The 23,335-nt window shown below is 39.9% G+C and overlaps 1 protein-coding gene across 1 annotated transcript in view; it reads right to left on the reverse strand.

Annotated features, from left to right (window-relative positions):
* Positions 1 to 22,617, reverse strand: part of hfm1 (helicase for meiosis 1) — a gene marked incomplete at its 5' end in the record, with an annotated part of 281,244 nt that extends 258,627 nt beyond the window's left edge. The window contains 4 exons of the mRNA XM_076295693.1: positions 12,805 to 12,956; positions 13,344 to 13,476; positions 13,562 to 13,632; positions 22,569 to 22,617. Of these exons, the coding sequence (XP_076151808.1) occupies positions 12,805 to 12,956; positions 13,344 to 13,476; positions 13,562 to 13,632; positions 22,569 to 22,617 (405 nt within the window). The remainder of the gene's footprint in view (positions 1 to 12,804; positions 12,957 to 13,343; positions 13,477 to 13,561; positions 13,633 to 22,568) is intronic.
* Positions 22,618 to 23,335: the final 718 nt, after the last annotated feature.

The raw sequence follows: 23,335 nt of genomic DNA on the forward strand, positions 1-23,335 counted from the left end.
AAATCTGTCATCCTTGTGTCTGATGACACTGATGTCTTGGTGATAAGCCTGGGTACCAGTGACGCACTCACATGTGACCTGTTCCTGAAGACAGGGACAAATAATCACACCAGTTACATAAACATCTCACAACTTGCTCGTGTTCTGGGTTCACAGTTGTGTCAGGCTTTGCCTGGTTTACACGCATACACAGGCTGCGACACTGTAAGTGCATTTGTAGGTCGTGGTAAAGTGTCAGCCCTTCTTCAGAAGAATGAAAACTTCTGTGAGACCTTTCAGAAGGTTGGGGCAGACTGGACAATGACACCTGAGTTGTATGCAGCCTTACAGGAGTTAATGTACAGCTCCAAGTCCAGAATCACCAACATCGATGAAATGAGGTATGCACTTTTTTGTGCAAAGAAAGGCATAGACTCCTGGCAGTTACCTCCATGCTCAGATTCTCTCAGGAAGCACTGTTTTAGAGCTAACTATCAAAGTGCTATCTGGAGAAGATGCCTCGAACAACCCTGAAGTTCCTTCCCCAGTTGAGCATGGGTGGTCTAGAGTGGACCGAGATGGTGACTTGCAGTTCTTCATAGACTGGTTCAATGTCTCCATTGGTCCACAAGCAGTACTTGAGTTTATGTCCTGCTCATGCAAGAGGAACTGTGTCACTCCATCATGTCAGTGTGTTACCAACAACTTGGCCTGCACTGACATATGCCATGCAAGACAGTGCAAAAACCAGAAGGATGTCTTTGCTGATGAGAAACAATCCTATTCCTCTGATGAGGATTCCGACGAAGAGTTTGATTAGTGGCGTGGCCTTGAATGATGCAATCTGTGTGAAAATGTAATATAATAATAATACGTTTATTTTATATTGCGCCTTTCTCAAACCCAAGGTCGCTTTACACAGTAGGAAGGCAAGGAAACACAATAACAAACAAACAAAACAATACAACAAAGACAAGTTATCTGTATGGATCTATGTGTTGGGTGTGGAGAAGTGATCATTAAACAGAAAGGTCTTGAGATGTGCTTTGAAGAAAGGAAGAGAAGGACAGGCACAAAGAGGTTGGGGGAGGGAGTTCCAGAGTTTGGGGGCCAAGGCACTGAAGGACCTGCCACCCAGGGTGGAGATTTGATCCAGGACGGAACTTGTAGCCAATGGAGTTGATGGAGAATGGGGGTGATGTGTGCTGATCGTCTTGTATGAGTGAGGAGCCTGGCTGCAGAGTTTTCAATATATTGTAGTCTTTGAAGGGTTTTAGTGGGGAGACCAAGGAAAAGTGAGTTGCAGTAATCTAGACGGGACATAATGAAAGAGTGAACCAAAGTATGTGCATCACTAACAGAGAGGAAGGGTCGGAGGCGGGCAATGTTACGGAGGTGAAAAAAAAGCAGTCTTAGTGAGTGATTTGATATGAGGATCAAAGCTAAGGGTGGAGTCAAGCTGAATGCCAAGGTTTGCCTAAAGGTCATGACCTTGACCTTTTACAGTGATGGCAATGTCATAATAGCCTGGCCTTGGCCTGTCTACGTACTTCCGGTCAATTTCTTTTCCCTACAGTACTCCGTCTGGAATAGGTTGATTCACGCTCGTTTACTTCGGCAGTTGGGCAGCCGACCAACTAGCGAACAGTGGGCGTCCCTGAGAGCGATTACGTACCCAGGCATGGTGTTTCAATTACTACGTCCCCGCCCCTGAAGCAGATCGCTTGGAATACATCAACGTAGGGAGCAAAAATGACTTATACTTATGAAATCTTTGAGCAAATGTAAATAATACTTTAGCCTATTAACAGGAGTGTCATGAACGAAGTCACAGTGGAGTAGGATGTTATATCGTCAGCTAAACTTTAGTCATAGATTTTGTCACTTGAAATAGGCTACGAACGTACCCGAGTCAAACTGTAGTTTAGTAGGCTACATAGTCAGGTCAAAATCGCTATTTTTCAAACACTAAGAAGGCTCGACATAACTTGAAACTTTGATCGAAGCATCATCAGTGTCTTTACATATGAACTCGAGCATTAAGAACATTGTTCGTGTACACATAGTTTACTAAAAAGAAAGATTTTGGACAACTCACTCCTTGCAAGATGGCAAAATGGCAGCGAGCAGAAAAAACAAGTTGTTCAAAACCTCTCTTTTAGTAAACTCTGTGTACACCAACAATGTTCTCAATGCTCGAGTTCATGTGTAGAGACACTGATGATACTTCGATCGAAGTTTCATGTTGTGTCGAGCCTTCATAGTATTTGAAAAATAGCGATTTTGACGCGATTGTATCAAAAAAGTAGTAGCCCTATAGGAATCCCATTCAAAAGGTAATTTCACCCGAAAACGACAACGCATACAAGCTTAAAAGTGGCGCTTTGGACGTACTTATGCATTTATATGAAAGTTTGACTTGGGTACATTCACAAAACACTATATGATGCATTTTGGCGAGAGTTACGCAGATGAAACGTGTGATTGTTTGCCGATAAGATGCACCCGTGCTTGTTATAGGCGTGCTGCAGAGAAACTTCTCTGTATGACGTAACGCCGGTTGTTAGTGATTGGTTCAAATCGGTTCAAAGGAACTCCAATGATTTTAAACCTCAAACTGTGCCCTCCCACCCGGAAATAAACGAATGCCTATGGATCTAGGCTGTACTTATCCAAAATGTTCACAAAAGGATTTAAATGAAAGCTCAGTCTCCCCTTTAAAATGATACCAAACATATCAAAATAAAATATTACAATATGACCAATATAGATTTTCAGCTATGTCAGTGTTCTGCTTGATTTATACGCATTATTTTCTCAACCTTAGTTTACATTATGTGTGATCACTCAAAACAGCTACTCTTGTCATCATACATCATTGAAAAGCTGAGATTCCAGGCTTTCAGAAAGGGTATGGTAACCTTTGCCACTTTTTCGGTAACGGTTTCCATATTTTGAGGCCCTGGCTCACGGACTATTATGCCCGCGCAATAATAGATATGCATTGATTTTGTGTCTTCTCCCATCCCGCAGGAGAAAACACGTCATTATTAATAAAAAGATTCATGGGGATGTTTGTTTCTCCATCCTGTCGCTAGTGTTAACCTTTCCTGATTGCTTTGTTTCTGACCATGGTCAGAAAACCAGGGGAGACTCGTTACCTCCAGGGCCGACGTTATAAAATAAATAACGTCGGGGTAAAATCCTGTTTCTGGTGAGCAAATGAATGAGCTTGGCTTTTAGCCTGAGGTTTATTTCGGACACTGCACACCTACAAGACTTAAACTTATTCCACCATCTCTGCTCCGGTCGTATATTACGTCTTCTAGTGCTGCTTGGAAAATTAGCCCACCTCTCCTCTTTTGTCAAGCCACATGCCAAAAATCTAGGTGTCATCCTTGATTAAGAGCTCTGTTTTAAAAGGCAGATTAGCTCTGTTATCAAGAGTAGCTTCCATCAGCTGAGAATTATTTCCCATCTCAAACCCTCTTTGTCTCCCAAGGACTTAGAAACAGTAATTCATGCATTTGTTACATCCCGGTTAGATTATTGCAACTCCCTCTATCTTGGTCTCCCCCACTCCCAACTTTCTCGTCTGCAATTAGTACAAAATGCAGCTGCTAGGTTGCTTACTGGCACCAAGAAATACCAACACATCACCCCTGTACTGGCCTCCTTACACTGGCTCCCCATTAGTTTTAGGGTCCACTTCAAAGTCCTTCTGATTGTTTATAAGGCACTGCATGGGTTGGCTCCCTCATATATTTCAAACTCCTCCATCCCCTCTCAGCATCCAGGTCCCTTAGATCTGCCGATAAGGGTCTTATGTCTGTGGCCCGCACCCGCCTCAAGCAAAGAGGCGACGTGCGGTAGCAGCCCCACGTCTGTGGAATTGTCTGCCCCCAGATGTTAGACTGTCTCCCTCCATCACCACTTTTAAATCAAGACTAAAGACCCACCTTTACTCCTTGGCCTTCCCTGCTTCCTAGCTGTCCATCTCTCTCCTCTCTTCTTCATATTCAAGTGTCTTCTATACTGTTGCTATTTATTTGTTTAGGGCTGTCTATTTGTCTATTGTATTTCTGTATTTGTCTTGCTTACTTTCTCTGTGCTTGCCTTTTATATTTTAGTGTTTCTTTTTAGCCACCCGTTCCCGCCCGCAGCATGGGGGCGGGAAGTTCAAACCGCCCGGTCCCGCGAGATTTGCGTTGAGTCCCGCGGGACCCGGCGGGATCCAATCCCAATGCAGCCGTCTAGTATGCGGTTAACACACACACAGAGACAGACAGACCTTCTTGCAATTTATAAATAGATTCCTTAAACTCTGTTGACATATCATTTTCATTTTATGATAGCTCCTTTTAATGTAGGAGGCCAAAAACTTAATTGAATTGAAAGTCAATAAATTGTGCAGCCCTAGTTACACTGTGTTTATAAGATTTTCCAGGGGTCTAGATTTTTTCCCTCTTCACAGCCAGAGTATTAAGAGTTAAAAAATGTTGCCTTTATTGTCATTAAGTCTAGGTCCTGGGTAAGATTTTCATTTAGCGGAGAATATCTCAACTGTTATAGACTAATATGACCCCATTGAACAATGTGGGATGTGTGCCAAAATCTCTACCCGGGACGAAAGTCCTGAAAATGACCACAACAGATGACACTATTATCACACTACAGGTGAATGGGACTTTTTTTCCCTTTATAGATATCCCCATACATTTCTACCAGATTAATCTTCATATTAAGAGAAACCATCTACTCTAATTAAAAAGATCTGTTACTCTATTCCAGGGGTCACCAAATGGCGGACCGCGGTCCGACTCCAGACCCTGACGTGATCCTATCCGGACCCGGACCATAATAGCCTAATTTAGATTTTCACGTAAGATTTCAAAGCTGCGCTAAATGTTTTGTTGGTTAGGATAACAGCATTTACTTCAGGAGCTTCAGGAACCATCATTTCGCTTGCTGCTACTCAGCCAGTGAAATCTGTGAATTCTGATAAAGTCGAGTCAGTGAGTAAAGTAGCCTACTATGGGGAAGAGACTCACTGATAGCCTGAAACGAGCGAGGAGGAGACGGGACGAGAAACAATCAGATGGATATCTAAGTTAACGATATGTAAGTTATTTTCAAATCATCGATTGCTCAAAGAGCAGAAAGCTAGACAGCGAGAACAGAGCTTTATATAACAATACGGGGGCAATACCACGCAAAACTGTCACGTCCATAACGCCAAATAAATATGGATGTGACAGTTTTGCGCGGAATTGCCCTGGACCTCTTCTACATATTCTGAGACAGGCAATTTTTAAAAGCGCCAATTTGAAGCACCTCTACTAGACAAAGCGTATATTTTGAGCAAGCATAGGATAGGCCCATTCAACAGTGAACTGAGACCACATTTTTTTACGATTTAAGAAGGCAATATGATTAATCCACCACAATCTAGTTAAGCCTACATGCATTCACTGCCCAACAACGTGATGTTCCTGGGTTTCCAGGATTTCGGGTCAACATAAAAAAAACTAAAAAAATTAAATTAAATTTGCTGATTAATGGGTTCAAGGAACCAGCTGTGGAATATCTATCCTTGTCTCAACTCAAGTTTGATTTTAAGTTCACGTTAAGATCTTAAAAATAGCCAAGGCTACTCAGTTTTCTCCCCAATTACTCTTATCTTGCCTTATTTCTCCTCGTTTCGAATGTTGCCTTTTAGGCTACTTATTTTATTTTAGGGCTGGGCGATATGGATCAAAACTGATATCCCGATATTTTGGGGCTGATTGGCGATATACGATATCGATATGATATTGATATTTCAAACATAAAGAGCGAAGTGCTTCATATATTCACTCAACACAACAATTATGACAACACAGCCGGTTTTAATTATATTAATTTCAGACTGCTCTAACAGAGCTGTGCAAAAAGGTGTAAACAATAACATATACCAATAGGCATACAGTTGCTCTGAGGGCTGTGCAAATAACAATATTCGGTCGACCCTGATTGGCAACACAGGCCTACAGCTTTACAATAAAGGTAACACAAAACATAGGCTACCGTTAAAAGCCAATATAATAAACCAATGGGCATACAGATAGAGCTGTGCAAATAAGAAAAAAGTAGGCTACACAGCACATACCTGTTTGTAAATATTTAACTGCACAAGGAGTAGGGCTGGGTGATATGGACCAAAACTGATATCCCAATATATTTTGGAGCTGATTGGCGATATACAATATATATCGATATTTTAAACAGAAAGAGCTAAGTGTTTCGTATTCACTCAACCAGTTTTAATTATAATGATTTCAGACTGCTCTAACACAGCTGTGCAAAAAAGTGTAAACAATAACATAGGCCTACAATAGGCATAGGCTACAGTTGCTCTGATAAAGCTGTGCAAATAACAAAAGACCAAAAGTTGACCCTGACTGACAACGCAGGCCTACATTGTACTGCACAATGCAATATTTTGGGCACAAAAATATTGAAAAACCTGCAGTTGTGTCACACAATGCAGTTTTTTTACCCGTAAGGGTTTGATAGGGCCTAGATGACAAGCAAATGTAGCCTATGATGGCCTAGACATGTTGCTATCAACAACAAAAATAGTTTTAAACAATTAGGCTACTTAAACAACGTAACTGAGTCACTCATCAAGAGTGTGATAGACGCTACCGTCGTTTTGTATGCGTTCATTTTTGCATGTTCCGGTTCGTAAGAAAAATCCCTATGCACGATTGAATGGGGTTTCAGGAATCATAAAAAATTATGCCCCTAACTGCTCGCGAGTTCCCGTGTGCATATCCTCTTAATAAAATCAGTGTGTAGGTTGTCTCCCTGAGGACTTTAGATCTGCTACTGTATATCGCTAAACGCAAGCATTCATCAGTGTATTTAAATTAGCTAGGCTATGTACCAAAAATGACATTTTACCGTGAGTCGAAGAGCTGTAAACAGTGTTGTAACTTAAATCTGCGTGTACAAAACCGCTTGGAGCTCCAGTGGAATTTTGATTTCACAACGAGAATTCTCGGTCTAGCCGTTGATGTGCCGACGGAATAGGCATCAGCACCAACCTCTGATCAAGGTAAACAAAATCTGACTCAGTGTCCGTCATGTTTGAAAGTTTGTAGTGCTGCGAGGGAGAACGTGCACACGCAGGGGCGCAGTGGAGCAGCGCTGCGGCTATCTGAATGGTCTGAACACAGAAGAGTAGGCTTGGGTATCGAATATCGAGTATTGGTTGGAACCGGGACTATCTTTTTGCGATTTTCCCGGAATCGTTCAAAAGTTTAAATTTCGATTCCTAGTTTCGATTCCCAGTCCGCCGACCTGAAGAAGAAACGGCTTAATACCAACGAAGAAGCGCATAGTTCATAGAATTAAAATTCATGGAGAAGGTCAGACTATTTCATTCAGAAAGCAGGGTTCCCGCTGATCCTTAAATAGTCTTAAATACAACTGAATTTTCGAGAGGTATTAAATGTGCGTATGGGACCGCCAGCGAGTGCAAGAGAGCGAGTGATGTCTCAATCCAGTTTCGTGTATTTAAAACGCAATTGTATAAGTGACTAGGCTATTAGGAAGTGTAGTGGTTGCAGAGTGAAGATGTTTTTCACGGGTTTGGTTAAAGGTGTGAAAACGGTAATAATACAGTAGGCCTATGTACAAAATAATATGCCTGACGTTTTCGTGGTGTAGCTGAGGCCAGAGAGATATACAGGTAGCCTACGTGGAATGAGGAAGCCTATGGTAGAATGAGCGGGAGAAAGAGCGATAGGTTGGCCATACGTTCGAATTTAGGCCGGACATATGGATTTTAAAAGCCCTGTCCGGCGTCCAGCGCAGCCTCAAGCCGGACGCTCATTTGTTCTCCTTTTTGGAGTTGCGCTTGGCATCTAAAATCGTTGCTCGGACGTAGCATCGTTTCACAAACTATGGACGCGAAAACTGCTGGTCAAATTATGTGCAGTGCTTCGCAATCAGGAGGAAATACTGTATGTTAAGTGATCTGTTTGCATCTTTCCAGCGTGTGTTGCTGGCCTAACCTAGGAAAGAAAATATCTGTCTAAGTTATAATAGCCTACCTGTAATATCTTGCCAGCGTTTCCAAGTAGGCTAGGCCTACTTCGCAAAAGTTGTGAACTATAACCGCATATTTTTTGAATGTCGGCGACTGGCTACATAAAAAAAACGTGCGTTCATAATAAGTGCGTGCTTGAGATGAAACCAGCAGTTTTCAGCAGGATCATGCGAGGAGGACCTGTCTCTTAATTCATTTAAAACAAGTCAATGGTTTTATAATGTTTCAGTCAAGCTTTGGTTGGTTTAGATACGACTGGTATGCAGATGTAAAGCAGTGGATTAACTTTAATTTGCTGTGCTGCATTTTGGACAATAGATGCACATAGTAAATAATATAAAGTAGGCTTATTAAAATATGTAAATAGCTTAGTCTAACTTTGAAAAAAATATTGAAGGGAATCCAGTCCAGTGCACATGCCTTTGGCAAGTAGCCTAGGCTACTACAGACACAGGTGAAGAACAGTCAGCCTCAGCAGTAAGCAAAACCAAATATGTACAGCCAGCTTCAAAAGCAAGCAGCCCAGACCCTAAAATTGGGCATTTATAGCTTTGAAGGTAATTCACACACAATTATTTTTCTTTCGCTAAAATATATTTGGTAACTTCTGTAGACATCCAAAATGGGGTGGGGGTTAAAATTAGTAGGAAAAAAAAACTATTGCATAAACAGTCATATATATCTTTTTGCCGTGGTATAGTCTTAAGTTTCATTTAGATGTCTTGAAAAGGTCTTAAAAGTCTTTAAATTTGCACTTGGAAAATGTGCAGATTCCCTGAGTAAGACAGTTGGTTAGCTAGCTCATTTAAAATATCCTAAACTTTTTATGACCCTGCCTCTTCAAAAAATCGGAATCGAGAATCGTTAGGAACCGGAATCGAAATAAGAAATCGGAATTGGAATCGGAATCGTTCAAATTCTAACAATACCCAACCCTACAGAAGAGCAAGTGGCTTTGATAAAATGGCCCATTATTTGACATAATACCGGTATTACAATATTGTCTCAACTACATATAGTTTTCAAAAATATATCGGTCGTAGTCGTAATACCGATATATCGCCCAGCCCTATTTTATTTCACATTAAACATTAGGCCTAGGCCTACAACTAGGCTCCATCCATCCATCCTAATATTATATACATACATAGGCCTACATACATACATGCATACATAGCCTAAACACGCACGTTAAACATTATGATGCTCCGGACCTTTGCTTGAGGAAATTTTCCGTAACTGGACCTCGCCGAAGATTAATTGAATACCCCTGCTCTATTCCATAAAATGCCTTTACCTGATGTCTAAAAACCCCTCTGGTATTTAACATTTTGAGGGAAAGTGGCAGATTATTCCACAATATGTAGAAAAAAGCACTTCTGGCTGCATTGTTGACTCTGGGCACTTTACAAGAACGGACACTGGTCTTAGTATTATGATTATGCTGTGTATGAACCATTTATATATGAGTGTGTAAATATTTGGGAACAGAGCCATTTATGACATTAAACATATGATTCAACTTTAACTGCTCAACTCTAACATGTACTGGCAGCAGTCCTACACTTTTGAAAGCATCTTTACCAATGTGGGTCCGGGCGGGGGGGGAGTGCATTTAATGGGTAGCGGATAACATTATTTTGCATCACCTGCAGTCGGTTTTTGAGTTTAACTGATAACCCACAGTACCAGGCAGAACATGCATGATCAAAATGACATTGAATTAGTGACACAACCAATATTTTTTTGATAGAAAAATCTAGATGCCTTGTCCAGCGATACAGGAATTTCAATTTACCGCCACACTTTGATAATATTTTGTCAGCAATAGATGTACAGGTTAATGACTGCGCTAATGTTAACCCCAGATATGTGGCACTATTTCAGTGCCATTACAAGAGACCTTTAGTGCATTTGTTCTAGACAACTTCCTTTTTGTTCCAAATAGAATGGACTGGGTCATTCCACGTCAATTCAACCAGGGCCCACACACTTAGGTCTCAAAAAATTCTGAAAAAATTACCAGGTGTACCTATGTTACCCAGGAGACACACTGTAAAATTACTCTTATGTAAGATCAATACTTTCCAAGATACAGCCAGTTTTACAGGGGGAGGGGGGTGTCGATTTTGTTCGGCCTCTTTTTTTTGTCAAAGTTCACAAGCCCACAGCGCAAGAACTAAACCATGTAGGAGGCTCAAATTTTGCATGCTGGTACATAAATAGGAATAGTATGTAGCAAAATCGTCACGTTTGGTCTGGATAATCCTGCATGGTCATAGCTGTCCCTCAAAGTTGATACAAGTTTTTGGCTGGGCTCTGTTTAAGCCTTCAGAAGACATATTTGTACTCAACATAGGCTCTTGATTTATTTTCCTTACTGAGATAAGTAGAAACACTCTCACAAAAAACAATGAACAGAAAATAAATTCCTTCAGGGTCTGAACAGCAGACTTTACAAGTCTAAAAAATCATTTTGTTTCTCATTTTCAGAGCACCCAAACACCTTGTGGGAATATACAAAGATTTTTAAAATATTTTGTTCTTTATTCTCCAAGATCTTTTCCTTTCAAAAACACCATTTTGACTTGTCTTATGCAAATCTTTCTTTTTCACTTTCCACCCTGAACATGGGCAAAATGCACCATTGACATCAATATGTTTTGTATAGAGCTACCACAGGTTACTCTATACAACCACAGGTGGCAGTGTGGTGACTCTATATAAAACATATTGATGTCAATGGGGGATTTTGCCCATGTTCAGGGTGGAAAATAAAAAAGAAAGATTTGTATAAGACAAGTCAAATTGGTGTTTTCAAAAAGAAGGGATCATGGAGAATAAAGAAAAACATATTTAAAAAATCTTTGTATATTCCCACAAGGTGTTTGGGTGCTCTAAAAATGATAACCAAAATGATTTTCAGACTTGTGAGGTCTGCTGTTCAGACCCTGAAGGGATTTGTTTTCTGTTCATTGCTTTTTGTGAGAGTGTCTCTACTTGTCTCAATAAGGAAAATAAATCAAGAGCCTATGTTGAGTACAAATATGTCTTCTGAAGGCTTAAACAGAGCCCAGCCAAAAACTCCAATAAAATTTGTATCAACTTTGAGGGACAGCTATGACCATGCAGGCTTATCCAGACCAAACATGACGATTTTGCTACATACTATTCCTATTTATGTACCAGCATGCAAAATTTGAGCCTCCTACATGGTTTAGTTCTTGCGCTGTGAGGCCGAACAAAATCGACACCCCCTCCCCCTGTAAAACTGGCTGTATCTTGGAAAGTATTGATCTTACATAAGAGTAATTTTACAGTGTGTCTCCTGGGTAACATAGGTACACCTGGTAATTTTCTCAGAATTTTTTGAGACCTAAGTGCGTGGGCCCTGGTTGAACTGACGTGGAATGACCCGACTCTGTTTTACCCAGATGTATAGAAAGCCTGTTGTCTATGAGCCACTTGCTAACACTATCTAATTCATTAGTCTTCTCAATCTCACTGATATCACTCCCAGAGACCAGTAATGCAGAGTCGTCAGCATATAAAAGCAGCGTACATTTCACTGCAGCTGGCATGTCATTGATATAGATTAAAAATAAAAAGGGGCCGAGGATTGAACCTTGGGGAACCCCACAAGTGATATACCGAGGTCCCCTCAACATCACAAACTTGAGTTCTTCCAGTGAGGTATGAGGTAAACCATTTTACAGCAGTATTTCTGAAGCCTATACTTTGTAACTTTGATAGTAGTATTGCATGATTTACCGTTTCAAAGGCATTTTGCAAATCAAGAAGAATCATGGCTACATACTTTCCTTCATCAAAGTTGTGACTGATATAATCAAATAAATGAATAAAACAGGTTTCTGTAGAATAAGTTGCTCTAAATCCAGATTGAAGTTCATACAGTAAATTTTGACTGACAAGGTACTCTTCCACTTGCTCATACACAAGACGCTCAAACACCTTCAATATAGCTGACAGAATTGATACAGGCCTATAATTACCAACATCTTCTTAAAAAGGGGGACGACCCTGGCCTTTTTCATGTCGCTTGGAAAGATTCCCTGCCTTAGAGATACATTTATTATATGGAGGAGTACCTTAGAAGTTACATTGGCACTGTCGCTCAGCAATCTGGAAGGAATCAAGTCTTGACCCGTGGCTTTGTTAGCTGACAGTGTGGATAGACACATTCTCACCCTCTCCTCTGAGACAAGGCCAATCTCAAAAGCACCAGGAGTAACATGTTTGTCTTTATAAAAGGAGTTTACAAACGGTAGGCCATATATACCTGACACACACGGCAATTTATCAGCCAGACTGGCAGCAACTGTTGTAAAAAAGGTATTAAAATGGCAAGCAACCTCGTATGTCAAAAATCATCTTATCCTCAATGACTAATCCAATATTACCAGACTTTGATTTCCCTTTGGAGCCCATATCGGTGAGAACTTTCCAAAGCTTTTTGGGCTGATGTGAGTTTGCAGTAATAGCATCAGCATAAAATTCCGATTTTGTTTTCTGTACCTTATAACTAGCCTGATTACGAAAGTATATATATTTATCTTAAAATCTGCAATCACACCCAAGCAATCAATCAATATTATCGTAATCTCCAATAGCCCTAAAATTATAATTATAATTAAAGGTTGGAAGTCACACTAGAAAAAGTTTTGTAAAAATATGATGTAAAAACATCAGATTGGCTTTGTAATACATACCGGTGTTGTCATGATGAGATGAGAATTTTGAATCTCAAAGATGTCATCTACCTCTGTGTCTCCAGTTAACTCCTTACAGTTGAGTCCTAACCTTCCAAACTTTTGTTTCCAGTTTTCATATTGCTGACTACATAGCGCTTTAATAGGTGAAACTAAGAGATACAAATATATGAGATGTACATTTTCTGTTCACACAACACATTTCGTTTCATACTTAAATCTTAAATAATTCTGTTGGTCTGACTATTTAGCATGTATCCATGCTATTACATCAGTAGTAAGTAGGCATAAATTGTCACATTTTCTATGAATTGCCTGAAAAAAAGATCATGAACATCTTCAAAATTGATCACAATATACACAGTAAAAACATTAGATTGTCAACCCTTAGGTCATAAATATTAGCCCTCAGGAATATCAATTGTTAAAAAAATATTTTCAAATACATATAAGCGTGCATATTGTCAACTATGTTAATTATAAAAGATGATCCATCGAGATATGATATGCAAAAACAAGAAAAAAATACAGATACCCACTGTATACTGCTTTCACATTCTGCCAAGGCTCAGTAGATTCCATGAGTAATCGGATGATAGCCAACTCAAAAAGTACAGTTTTCCCTGACCCCGTGGGGGCAGAAGCAACAAAATTTCTATTGGTATATAAAATCTGAAAAAAGTGTGTATTAATTTAAATTGCAATTAAAATGGAAATACCAAATCATTAAACATTAAACATTAAAAAAGGGCCTCACATCATCTAAAGAATTTGACTGCACATAATTGAAATAGGGAAACTGGCTGAAAATACATCTGAATCTTGCAGCTATGTTCAATGAGTTAAGGCCTTTTCAGTTTGATACATTTATACTGTTATCATTATTGTTATTATTATTATTATTATTATTATTATTATTATTATCAGGGCTCCAGACTAACTTTTTTCACTAGGAGCACAGTGGCCCCCAACTGAAAATTTTAGGGGCGCAACCAAAGAATGTATGGGCACACACCGTAAATCTACATGCTAACCATATTCACATTTCTACTAATTTCCACTGTTACTAATAAATACTTTGATAATAGATGCAGAAATTACAATGTGCTGTTTCAAATTGAAAAGTGTCACATTTTATTGTACACTTTTGAAGCTCTGATTTACAGCCTAAAAGCAACCGGCAGTGGCAGAGGCGTATCAAGCTTTTTAAAAGTGAGGGGGTTCTGGGATAGGGAAGTATTTTCTGAGAGGGGGTGCGGACGATATTGGCGGGTATCCGGGGGAAATTAAAAAATTCTGGTTGCTAGACACGCCATTTTAATGTAGTTTGGGAGGGACAGAACAGAGCAAGCAGCACTTCTTCTGTGTGGCTCATGTGACATGTAGGCTTACATTATCTACCTGCTATCACTTCATTGCTTGACACTACTCTACATGGAGACATATCAGGTACACAGAGGCCCGTAAATGGTATGTTTCAAAGTTATTCAAAAGCAGTAGCCTACGCATGGAACTTGACTAAGCACCTCGCAGACATATCCCAACATTTTTAAATAGTTCAAAGAATGATAGGTTAACGAATATGCTATAGAAGACACCACTACCAGGTTAGTTCTTCTGTTAAGTTTTAGTCTAGCCTAAGTGAAATCAGGCCTGGATCTAGGCTGCTCAGATTGGGGGGGCAAATAGAAATTTGGGGTGGGCACAATGAAACACCCCCCCCCCCCCCTCCTGACACACACACACACACACAACATTTACACTACGCAACAAAACCGCAACAAAAATACTTTTCACCTTAAAACCCATATTACATAGAACTGTTAAATCACAGAACTGATTTTAATATTTACAGATATCTAGGCTGTATTTAACATTTATTTTCTATGTGGCCTGTTATGAAATCATGTATTGAACAATTTAAGCACAGTTCAGCTTTAAGAAACTCAGTCTACATGCATGCTTAGCATTTTGTGATCATTAAGGCTACTTTGACAAACTCTCAGTCAGCTGATTTTAATATTTACAGATATCTAGCCAATATTTGTAACATTTATTTTGTATTTGGCCTGTTATGAAATCATGTATTGAACAATTTAAACACTGTGAAACCTGAAGCCCAAAGTTGGAGACATGCATTTAGACATTACTACAAATGTAAAACCGGATTACTCTGGAATGGCTAACTGTACAGGGGAATGCTTTACACCTTTGTATTCGGTAAGGTCTGCTGTTTCTTCTGATATATGGTTTGTCATGTGTTCGGGAAAAATTCTTGAAGTATTCCACCGAGATGAATAGGTAGGGAGATGGCCGCAGAATGTAACATGAATAAATTAAAGTTACTTTTCTCGCGAACCGTTTACCACAACAATTTGCGGCTAATATCGTTTAAAATCTGAGAAAAAGCTCTTTCATGTGATGTGATACATGTAACATCTGTGTGAAGAGTAGGCTATCAGGAGTAGCCTATTTGGACGCACTTTCTTTCTTGCCGTGCGCTGTCACATTCTCCACTGCGTAAAAGACATAGGCTAAATTCATTTGCGTTGTGAATGCTAAGCTTAATTTGACAGGCTATAGGCTAAATAAAAATCGCTAGTCGGATGCAAAGCAGAATATAGAAAGAAAGGGGCACCAAGGCCACAGTGGCCTGTGAACCTCCGATTTTCAAAGGGACATCAAGGCCAACGCAAGGTAGGGATGTCCCGATCCGATATTTGGATCGGATCGGCCGCCGATATTAGCAAAAAATGCATATCAAAATGGGATCGGCCTGCACAGGAAAATCCCGATCCGGACTCCCGATCCAGTTTGTTTTCAAAACTCCGGTCCGTGTTTTCCAGTGCACCGATGTAGGTAATCCATTCCAGTTTTTTTTCAGCTTTTCCCCCCAAATCCGGTCCGCGTTTTTCAGCACACCTAGTGACCTGTCCAGCATCCCACTTGTCTGTGCATGTCCCACTAAGAATTTAAAGTTATCGAGCAAACATTTCATGTCACAGTTGAATTAATATAGCCTAATGTTAACCGCGAGTGTCCGCGAGAAGATTGTTTGTGTAATGTATAGGTACAGCACGCACTTTAATTTCCCTATTTTTACAATCGGCTAGCCTAACAAACGCATTTCATTTCAAAAAGCAACCTGGTCAATCGCTAACAACTAAGTGCACCTAGGCCTACAACTCCACACATCCAAAAGGGTAGAAGCTTCCAGTAGGCCATCATAACTTTTTTTACCGTTTAGTCTGTGCATCGGCGCAGCCTACGATGATGTGAATTAGTGACAGCTGTTGTCGCGGTTAACTTAAGCTCCTGTCTCTAAATAGTGTATTGCTATGTTGCTTGATTTTCTGTAATAAATGCAGCCTGTAGCCTAGGTTACTTCAGCAAACCCAGACCAGTTGTGGCATCAGTTTTGCTTTTAAAACGCAACAGTGAGAGGCTTTTTAGCACAGTCTCACTTATCATTGATGAGCACAGGAGCAGGCTGACACCTGAGCATGTTGAAATGATCACCTTTGCAGGGTTGTGCACAATTCGAATTGCAATTCTGCTTCCTGTTTGCTACCTCAGTTGAAGTGCAAGTTTAATTCAAGAATTGAATTGGAATTTAAGAGCCAGTTTCAATTCAATTCCGGAATTTTGCACAAGCCTGCACCTTTGTGAACAAGAATCTCCCCATCATGCTCAGACTGCAGCCAGGGCAAACAGTAGAAATTGAAGGGAGTATGGAGATGGAGCAGTAAAGTGTGGAGGAGATAGCAATACTGTAGAAGGCGTGACAGTTATTTGGGTTGTTATAGCCAATTCAGTGTGTGTGTGGTAATTTGACTATTTTCTACTCAGGTTTTGTGTGTGTTGCTTTTATATAGTTTACAATATTGTTTACACTGATGGCTTTTTTAAGCCTTGGTTTACACTCTTGCCAATTCAGTTTGCGTGGTTAATTGACTATTTATTTTCTACTCAGCTTTTCTGTGTGTTTTGCTTTTTTTATACAGTTTACAATATTGTTTGCACTGATGGCTTTTTAAGCCTTGGTTTAAACTCTTGTTGTTCAAGAGCAGAGCACTGATGCCAATTCAGTTTGTGTGGTTAATTGACTATTTATTATTTTGTGTTTATTTAACCCTGTTAAGAATAAACAGGTCAGCTTCTCATTACCAACCATTGTGGATTATTCAAACTAACCTAATTAAGTTGGCTAGTTGTTCTTAAGAGTAAAACCCTTTTCAACATGAGTATAACAACAAAATAAGTAAATATCTTTAATCTTTAATACATGCTTGGATCGGCCGGTATCGGTATCGGCCGATGCTAAAAGCTACAATATCGGTATCGGATCGGAAGTGCAAAAAGCTGGATCGGGACATCCCTAATGCAAGGGGCAACAACGTGGCCACCGTCGTAAAATTCCCACCCTGCTTATAACCAGGGCTTTGAACCGATTTTTTTTCACAATCAGTTCGTTCCGAACAGAAACGGAATTATAACGTTTCCGGTTATGAGTTCCACCAATAAATTGACGTTCCCGAACCGGTTAGAACAAAAAAATACTGTTCCCGGAACGGTTCATTTCGTTCCTGTCAGCTGTTTAATGCTATAGAATTATGTCACATCTTTCTCATCCAGCTTAAACCAAATGTAATAATATTACAACCATTATTACATAATAATAATTATATTATTAATAATAATAATAATTAAATAGGCCTACAATTATTTAAAATGTGTAGTTTATTGTTAAAAGAGAAAATTTCCACACAAACGTAACGACATTATTAAGACACATGGCTATGTCACTCGGGCAACAACAAATTGCAACTGTCGGGGGAAAGGCCATCCAGTAGGCCTAATCAGGGGCGCCTGCAGGAATTAATGCTATGGTACGCAAAAAAATCACTCGTGAACAATATTTGTCCGTTTTAGGTCCGTGCATTGGTCAGCAAAAAAGTAGCCTACATAGCATAACAACATCCACATGCAATAATACAAAGACAATGTCTACAATGACCTATTCATTTGGACAACTTGATACAGCCTTATAGGCTACAGGCTAAAGTTACCTTTAGTTTTGTTCTAGCGTAACGTGAAGTCTGGCTTTAGCGCAGTCTAACGTTCTGACAAGCACACCAATTGCCTACCTTGCCCATCTGGAATAACTCCTAGCTTTGCTGCCTCCATCCTTTCTGTTTTCGTTGTTTAAACTTGTGATATCCATGATGAGTATTGAGTTAGTGAATTAGCTCAACATTGTGTGCTGATAACCATATATAGATAGCCGAGTAAAAGAAAACAACAAGTAGCCTATTGCGTGTCTGCGTGCGTATTCTCTCTCCTGCTCAAACAAAATGCGTGCACGTTAATTTTGATAACGTGTTCACTAACTTTACGTAATAGATGGTAAATAGCCCAATGGCATGCAGCTAAAGGGATACTGTGCATATTTGGGAAGGTATGGTAGGCCAATTTGGGGTGAATACACACACACAAGGGAAATGTTCTGTTGTTGAGTAGCTTGATGGTACGCACAGTGCGTACGGACGTACACCTGCAGGCGCGCCTGGGCCTAATGTTCGCTAGTCCATCATTAACGTGGAGTCGACAAATATAGCTATTGATATTGTGTTTGGAATGAGCGTTTTAATTAACGATGGATCGTAATTCACCTCTTATTTAAGATGTGGAGTGGAGACTTTGTAATCCATCGCTCTCTTTCCATTCAGTCAGCGAATGTCTGATGTGATGTCACACAGGAAGTGAACCTCAGCCGTCATGGTAACGTGCGCAGGAAAATAATTACTTTTTTTTTTTTTAGTTAATTAGGCAACGAAAACGTTGAGGAACGAAATAAAACCGGTATTACCCGGTTACCATTATTTTTAAATAAGTGTTAATGTTCCAGAACATAAAAAATAATAACGTTTCCGGTTTCGTTTCTGTTCCCTGTAAAATACAAAAAGTTCCCGGTTTTCGTTTTCGTTCCTTGAACCGGTTCAAACCCCTGCTTATAACACAGTTAAGGAATGACCAATGTTAACAAACTAACTGGCTAGATCACCTTAGAAAGCTAACATGCACGTTAGCTAACACTACAGTTAAAGGTCTTTATTTAAACCAGCAACAAGAATCTATATTAGGCTACATCTAGTAGCCTATAACCTTTATGGAAATATAGCTAAGCCCTCTCTACTGAAGTATGAAACAGCAAGTGATGCACACAGTGTGGAATGGTAGGGGAACGCTGCTGCGCCGGTATTTATACTATCCAACCAGCAAATCAGCACCCTCGAAATTCAGACGGGACGAATTAGAAAAGTGTGATTGGCAGATTCAATAGCTGTCAATTAAAATTGAACAATTAGGCGGGGCAGAAGAAATATTTGGGGGCCCTATTCTAGATCCGGCCATGAGTGAAATGAGTATGGTTCTCTGAGATAAAGCGAACCTCGGTTCTCGGCTCGGTACTTGTACTCTGCACAATGACAATAAAGTTGAATCTAATCTAATCTAACTAGCCACAGGTCGGAAGAATGAGTCAATAGTTCCCTTGCTTACTGTTCAGACACACATAGCAGGTTGTGATACCCGTCTCCTTCCCACAGACGTTTACGTGTGCTCAATTATCTCTAGGACCCTTCCCCGCCACACATTACAGTGGCCATTCCCTATCCTTCTCACGTTTAACGTGTAAAGAAAAGGAGGCAAATTTACTGGTCGCACATGTGCATCTGGATGTAAAATTCAGTCGCACACTCTCAAATTTTGGTTGCAAAATGCGACCATTTGGTTGCAGTCTGGAGCCCTGATTATTATGTAAATGTAAATGTAATGTAAAAATGTAAAAAAATCAGGTTTATAGGCCAAGTATACTTGCGCATACAATGAATTTGGTCTCTGCATTTATCCCATCCATGAATTAGTGAACACACAGAGAAACCAGTCAACACACAGTGAGGTGAAGCACACACTAACCCAGAGCAGTGATTTGCCTTGCTACAGCGGCACTCATGGAGTAGTGAGGGGTTAGGTGCCTTGCTCAAGGGCACTTCAGCCGTGGATGTGGGCATGGAAAAGCAGTGCTCAATAGGGCTGGGCTATATGGCTGAAAACTGTATCAAGTATTTCATATCGCTCGATATCGATAATTATTGAAGGGGAAAAAAGTTCAATTTAAACACTTTTAAACACTTTTATATTAAACTTAACCTTCCTCTGATTTGAATCACCTCAGTTATCAATCAAAACAAACAGGGAAAAGAAATAGCAACACAATCATGAAAAACACTCAAATAACTAATTATGCACATAAGTCTGAATGAGCAGCACTGGTTGAAGCCTGGAAATATTGTAAACTATGAAGGTATATTGGGTGCAAAAGTGGCGAGCAGATTTAACTGCAGATTTTGCATGTGCACACTAAAGTCATAAATGTGTAAAGTTGAGTAAAGTTGAAGTTGTACATATTTTTTTATATCTTGTTAACACAAAATAGGGGCTACGGGTTCACAAATCCTTTTTACAGGTACACAAATCCTATCCTGTGAGTCACAACTTTCAAGAGTCGACACTTTTGCTCCAATCGTTGCAGCGCAGTTGGTGCGAAACACATTTGCACATCCGTGTTTCATAATCTGAGAACATGCACAACATTCGTGCATTTGTAAACCCACATGTGAACTAATGCATCCGAAGTTGTGCATCTGTGAAATAATTTCTCATTAATAAAATTCTACAGATCGCTTTGATTTTCTTGCACGACTACAAGTCAATTGATACAAGTGCTCGAATCTGCTTCTACGAGTGACGATACTTTTGCTCCTGGCTAGGTGATATAATAGGAGCAAAAAGATTTGTATGTGTGCACGTCGGGCGAATCGATCGAGAAAACAAGGCGGCCGGATCTGGATCGCGCTCAGACTACCATTGCCTGCTCATAAGGTAGGCCTAAGTAACATGATAATAATATGAAGAAAGTTATCTTGTTTGTTGGTTTACATTATCATGACAGCTATGTTTAGCTTAGTTTACCTGCTTGCTAAATCCTCCAGTGCCAGATCAAGCTAGCTATCGCTAGATAAATAACTAGTTTAGAAGTACAGAAATATGACACTGCCCGTCCAAAATCGTTAGGACACACAATCTGACACAATCGTTCTGCAATTTTCGAACAGCTGATTTGTATCTTGCACGAAGACTATTGGATAGTGCTAGGCAAGTTAGCAATTGTTTGCTGTGCAGACATTATGAATAATAAGGTCGTAAAACGTAACAATTTTTTCCTCGCTTTTTGCAAAGAAAAACTATAAATCGTGTGTCCTTCATTGATAAGGAAACATACTGAGGTTACTTACTTTATGAGCAGGCAATGGTAGTCTGAGCGCGATCCAGATCCGGCCGCCTTGTTTTCTCGATCGATTCGCTCGACGTGCACACATACAAATCTTTTTGCTCCTATTATATCACCTAGCCAGGAGCAAAAGTATCGTCACTCGTAGAAGCAGATTCGAGCACTTGTATCAATTGACTTGTAGTCGTGCAAGAAAATCAAAGCGATCTGTAGAATTTTATTAATGAGAAATTATTTCACAGATGCACAACTTCGGATGCATTAGTTCACATGTGGGTTTACAAATGCACGAATGTTGTGCATGTTCTCAGAATATGAAACACGGATGTGCAAATGTGTTTCGCACCAACTGCGCTGCAACGATTGGAGCAAAAGTGTCGAGTGCGTGACTCTTGAAAGTTGTGACTCACAGGATAGGATTTGTGTACCTGTAAAAAGGATTTGTGAACCCGTAGCCCCTATTTTGTGTTAACAAGATATAAAAAAATATGTACAACTTCAACTTTACTGTTACACATTTATGACTTTAGTGTGCACATGCAAAATCTGCAGTTAAATCTGCTCGCTACTTTTGCACCCAATATACCTTCATAGTAAACAAAGTAATTTACTAGTTTATCATAGTAAGTCTACTGGTTAGACTGTTCAGTTTCCCCACGTGTGTTTAAGTTTCAAATGAATACTTTTTCTCCTTGGGACAGGCCCGTTTGAGTCTTGGAAAATACTTTTCCATTTGCATCGGGATTGAGTTGATTAGAATTTAGCAGTCAATTTGAATGCAACAGTTTTGAACAAATTCGTGCAGCGTGCTAATGCTAACCGGATTTAATAGCAATTCAGTCGTCTTGCACGATTGTGAATGTTTGGATTACATGCGCATGCTGAGGAGGGATAGGGAGAGAGAGAGAGCGAGAGAGCGCACGGGGCAAGGACTCATTGAGAGTCTGTGTTGAGGTAGGCCTACTTCTATCGTCTACTCTGGTAGAGTTGCACAAACTAGCTACAATGCAAGATATATTTAGCCTTTATATTTATGGACAACGTAAGGCGGGAGGTGTGTGTTGCTTTTAATTATTGAATGTTCTATCGAACGCATTTTTTATTGATATCGATTACATGTCTATTGCGATACATATCGCTATCGTTTTATCACCCAGCCCTAGTGTCTCAACCATCCCCCGCCCACATTTTTTTTCCTACTGGTCAGGGATCGAACCGCCAAACCTTCAGTTTCAAGCCCGAAGCCCGAACCAGTAGGCCACGGCTGCCCCTATTATTATGATGATGATGATGATGATGATGATGAGAATGTGTTAAATTTAAAAAACATAACTTGTTATGATCCACAATAGACATAGGTTCACATAAAGAGAGCAAAGCAAAATGCCATCAATCTCTTGCCAAAGGATACGTATTTCTGTCACTGAGCGAAGCATTCCAGGACCTGATGTGCCTTGAATTCATGGGGGAAAAGAAGTTAAAGTTAATATTTCTACTATATTTCAGTTTAATTTGCATGCCTTTTCCATTCCATTGTGCAAAAACAAACAATAAACTACTGTATGGGTTAAACCAGGGGTGGGCAAACTCCGGCCCGTCTAGCACTTTAATCCGGCCCGAGGTAGAGCATTTAATTCGGTTATCTAGCTTTATAGTTAGGGAAAGTTAGGCATTTTTTTCGCCAATCTGCAAAAAAAATTCTTACCAATAGCTTTTTTTTACTATGTGTTCCTATAGGTGTCTAGTAGCACCTCCCAATTTATCCTCGGCCAAATCCTCGGGGAAACGCCTGGAGAGCCAATCAAGTTTTCTGGTGCCCAGAGGGTCTGGGCAGAATAATGAAAACATTTTTTTTTTTGTCATCTCGATATTTTGACATTTTATCAAAAGGACTTCATAAATTCTCACTTTCACCCTGTGATGCTTTAAATCATGCCAGTATGATGCAGTAGGCTAGGATAAATCATACCAGTCCAATCCCTACAAATGATAACCGCATTCAAATATTCTTGGTTATTCACAGGTGGTTTCTATTTTAAATTTGCTTATTACACGGCTCTTCAGAGTGCTGCAGAAAGTTCCATTCACATGAATGGGCCTTCCGAACGTTCAGGCCTATGTTAAATCTATATAAATCACCGGCAAAGTATATAATCACCGCTGTCAATGGCAACGGGT

Source organism: Alosa pseudoharengus, unplaced genomic scaffold (assembly GCF_046254945.1).
Source record: "Alosa pseudoharengus isolate Yale_2024_CS ecotype anadromous, Long Island Sound unplaced genomic scaffold, YU_APseudo_1.1 YU_APseudo_1.1_scf_2, whole genome shotgun sequence".
Classification (NCBI taxonomy): domain Eukaryota; kingdom Metazoa; phylum Chordata; class Actinopteri; order Clupeiformes; family Clupeidae; genus Alosa; species Alosa pseudoharengus.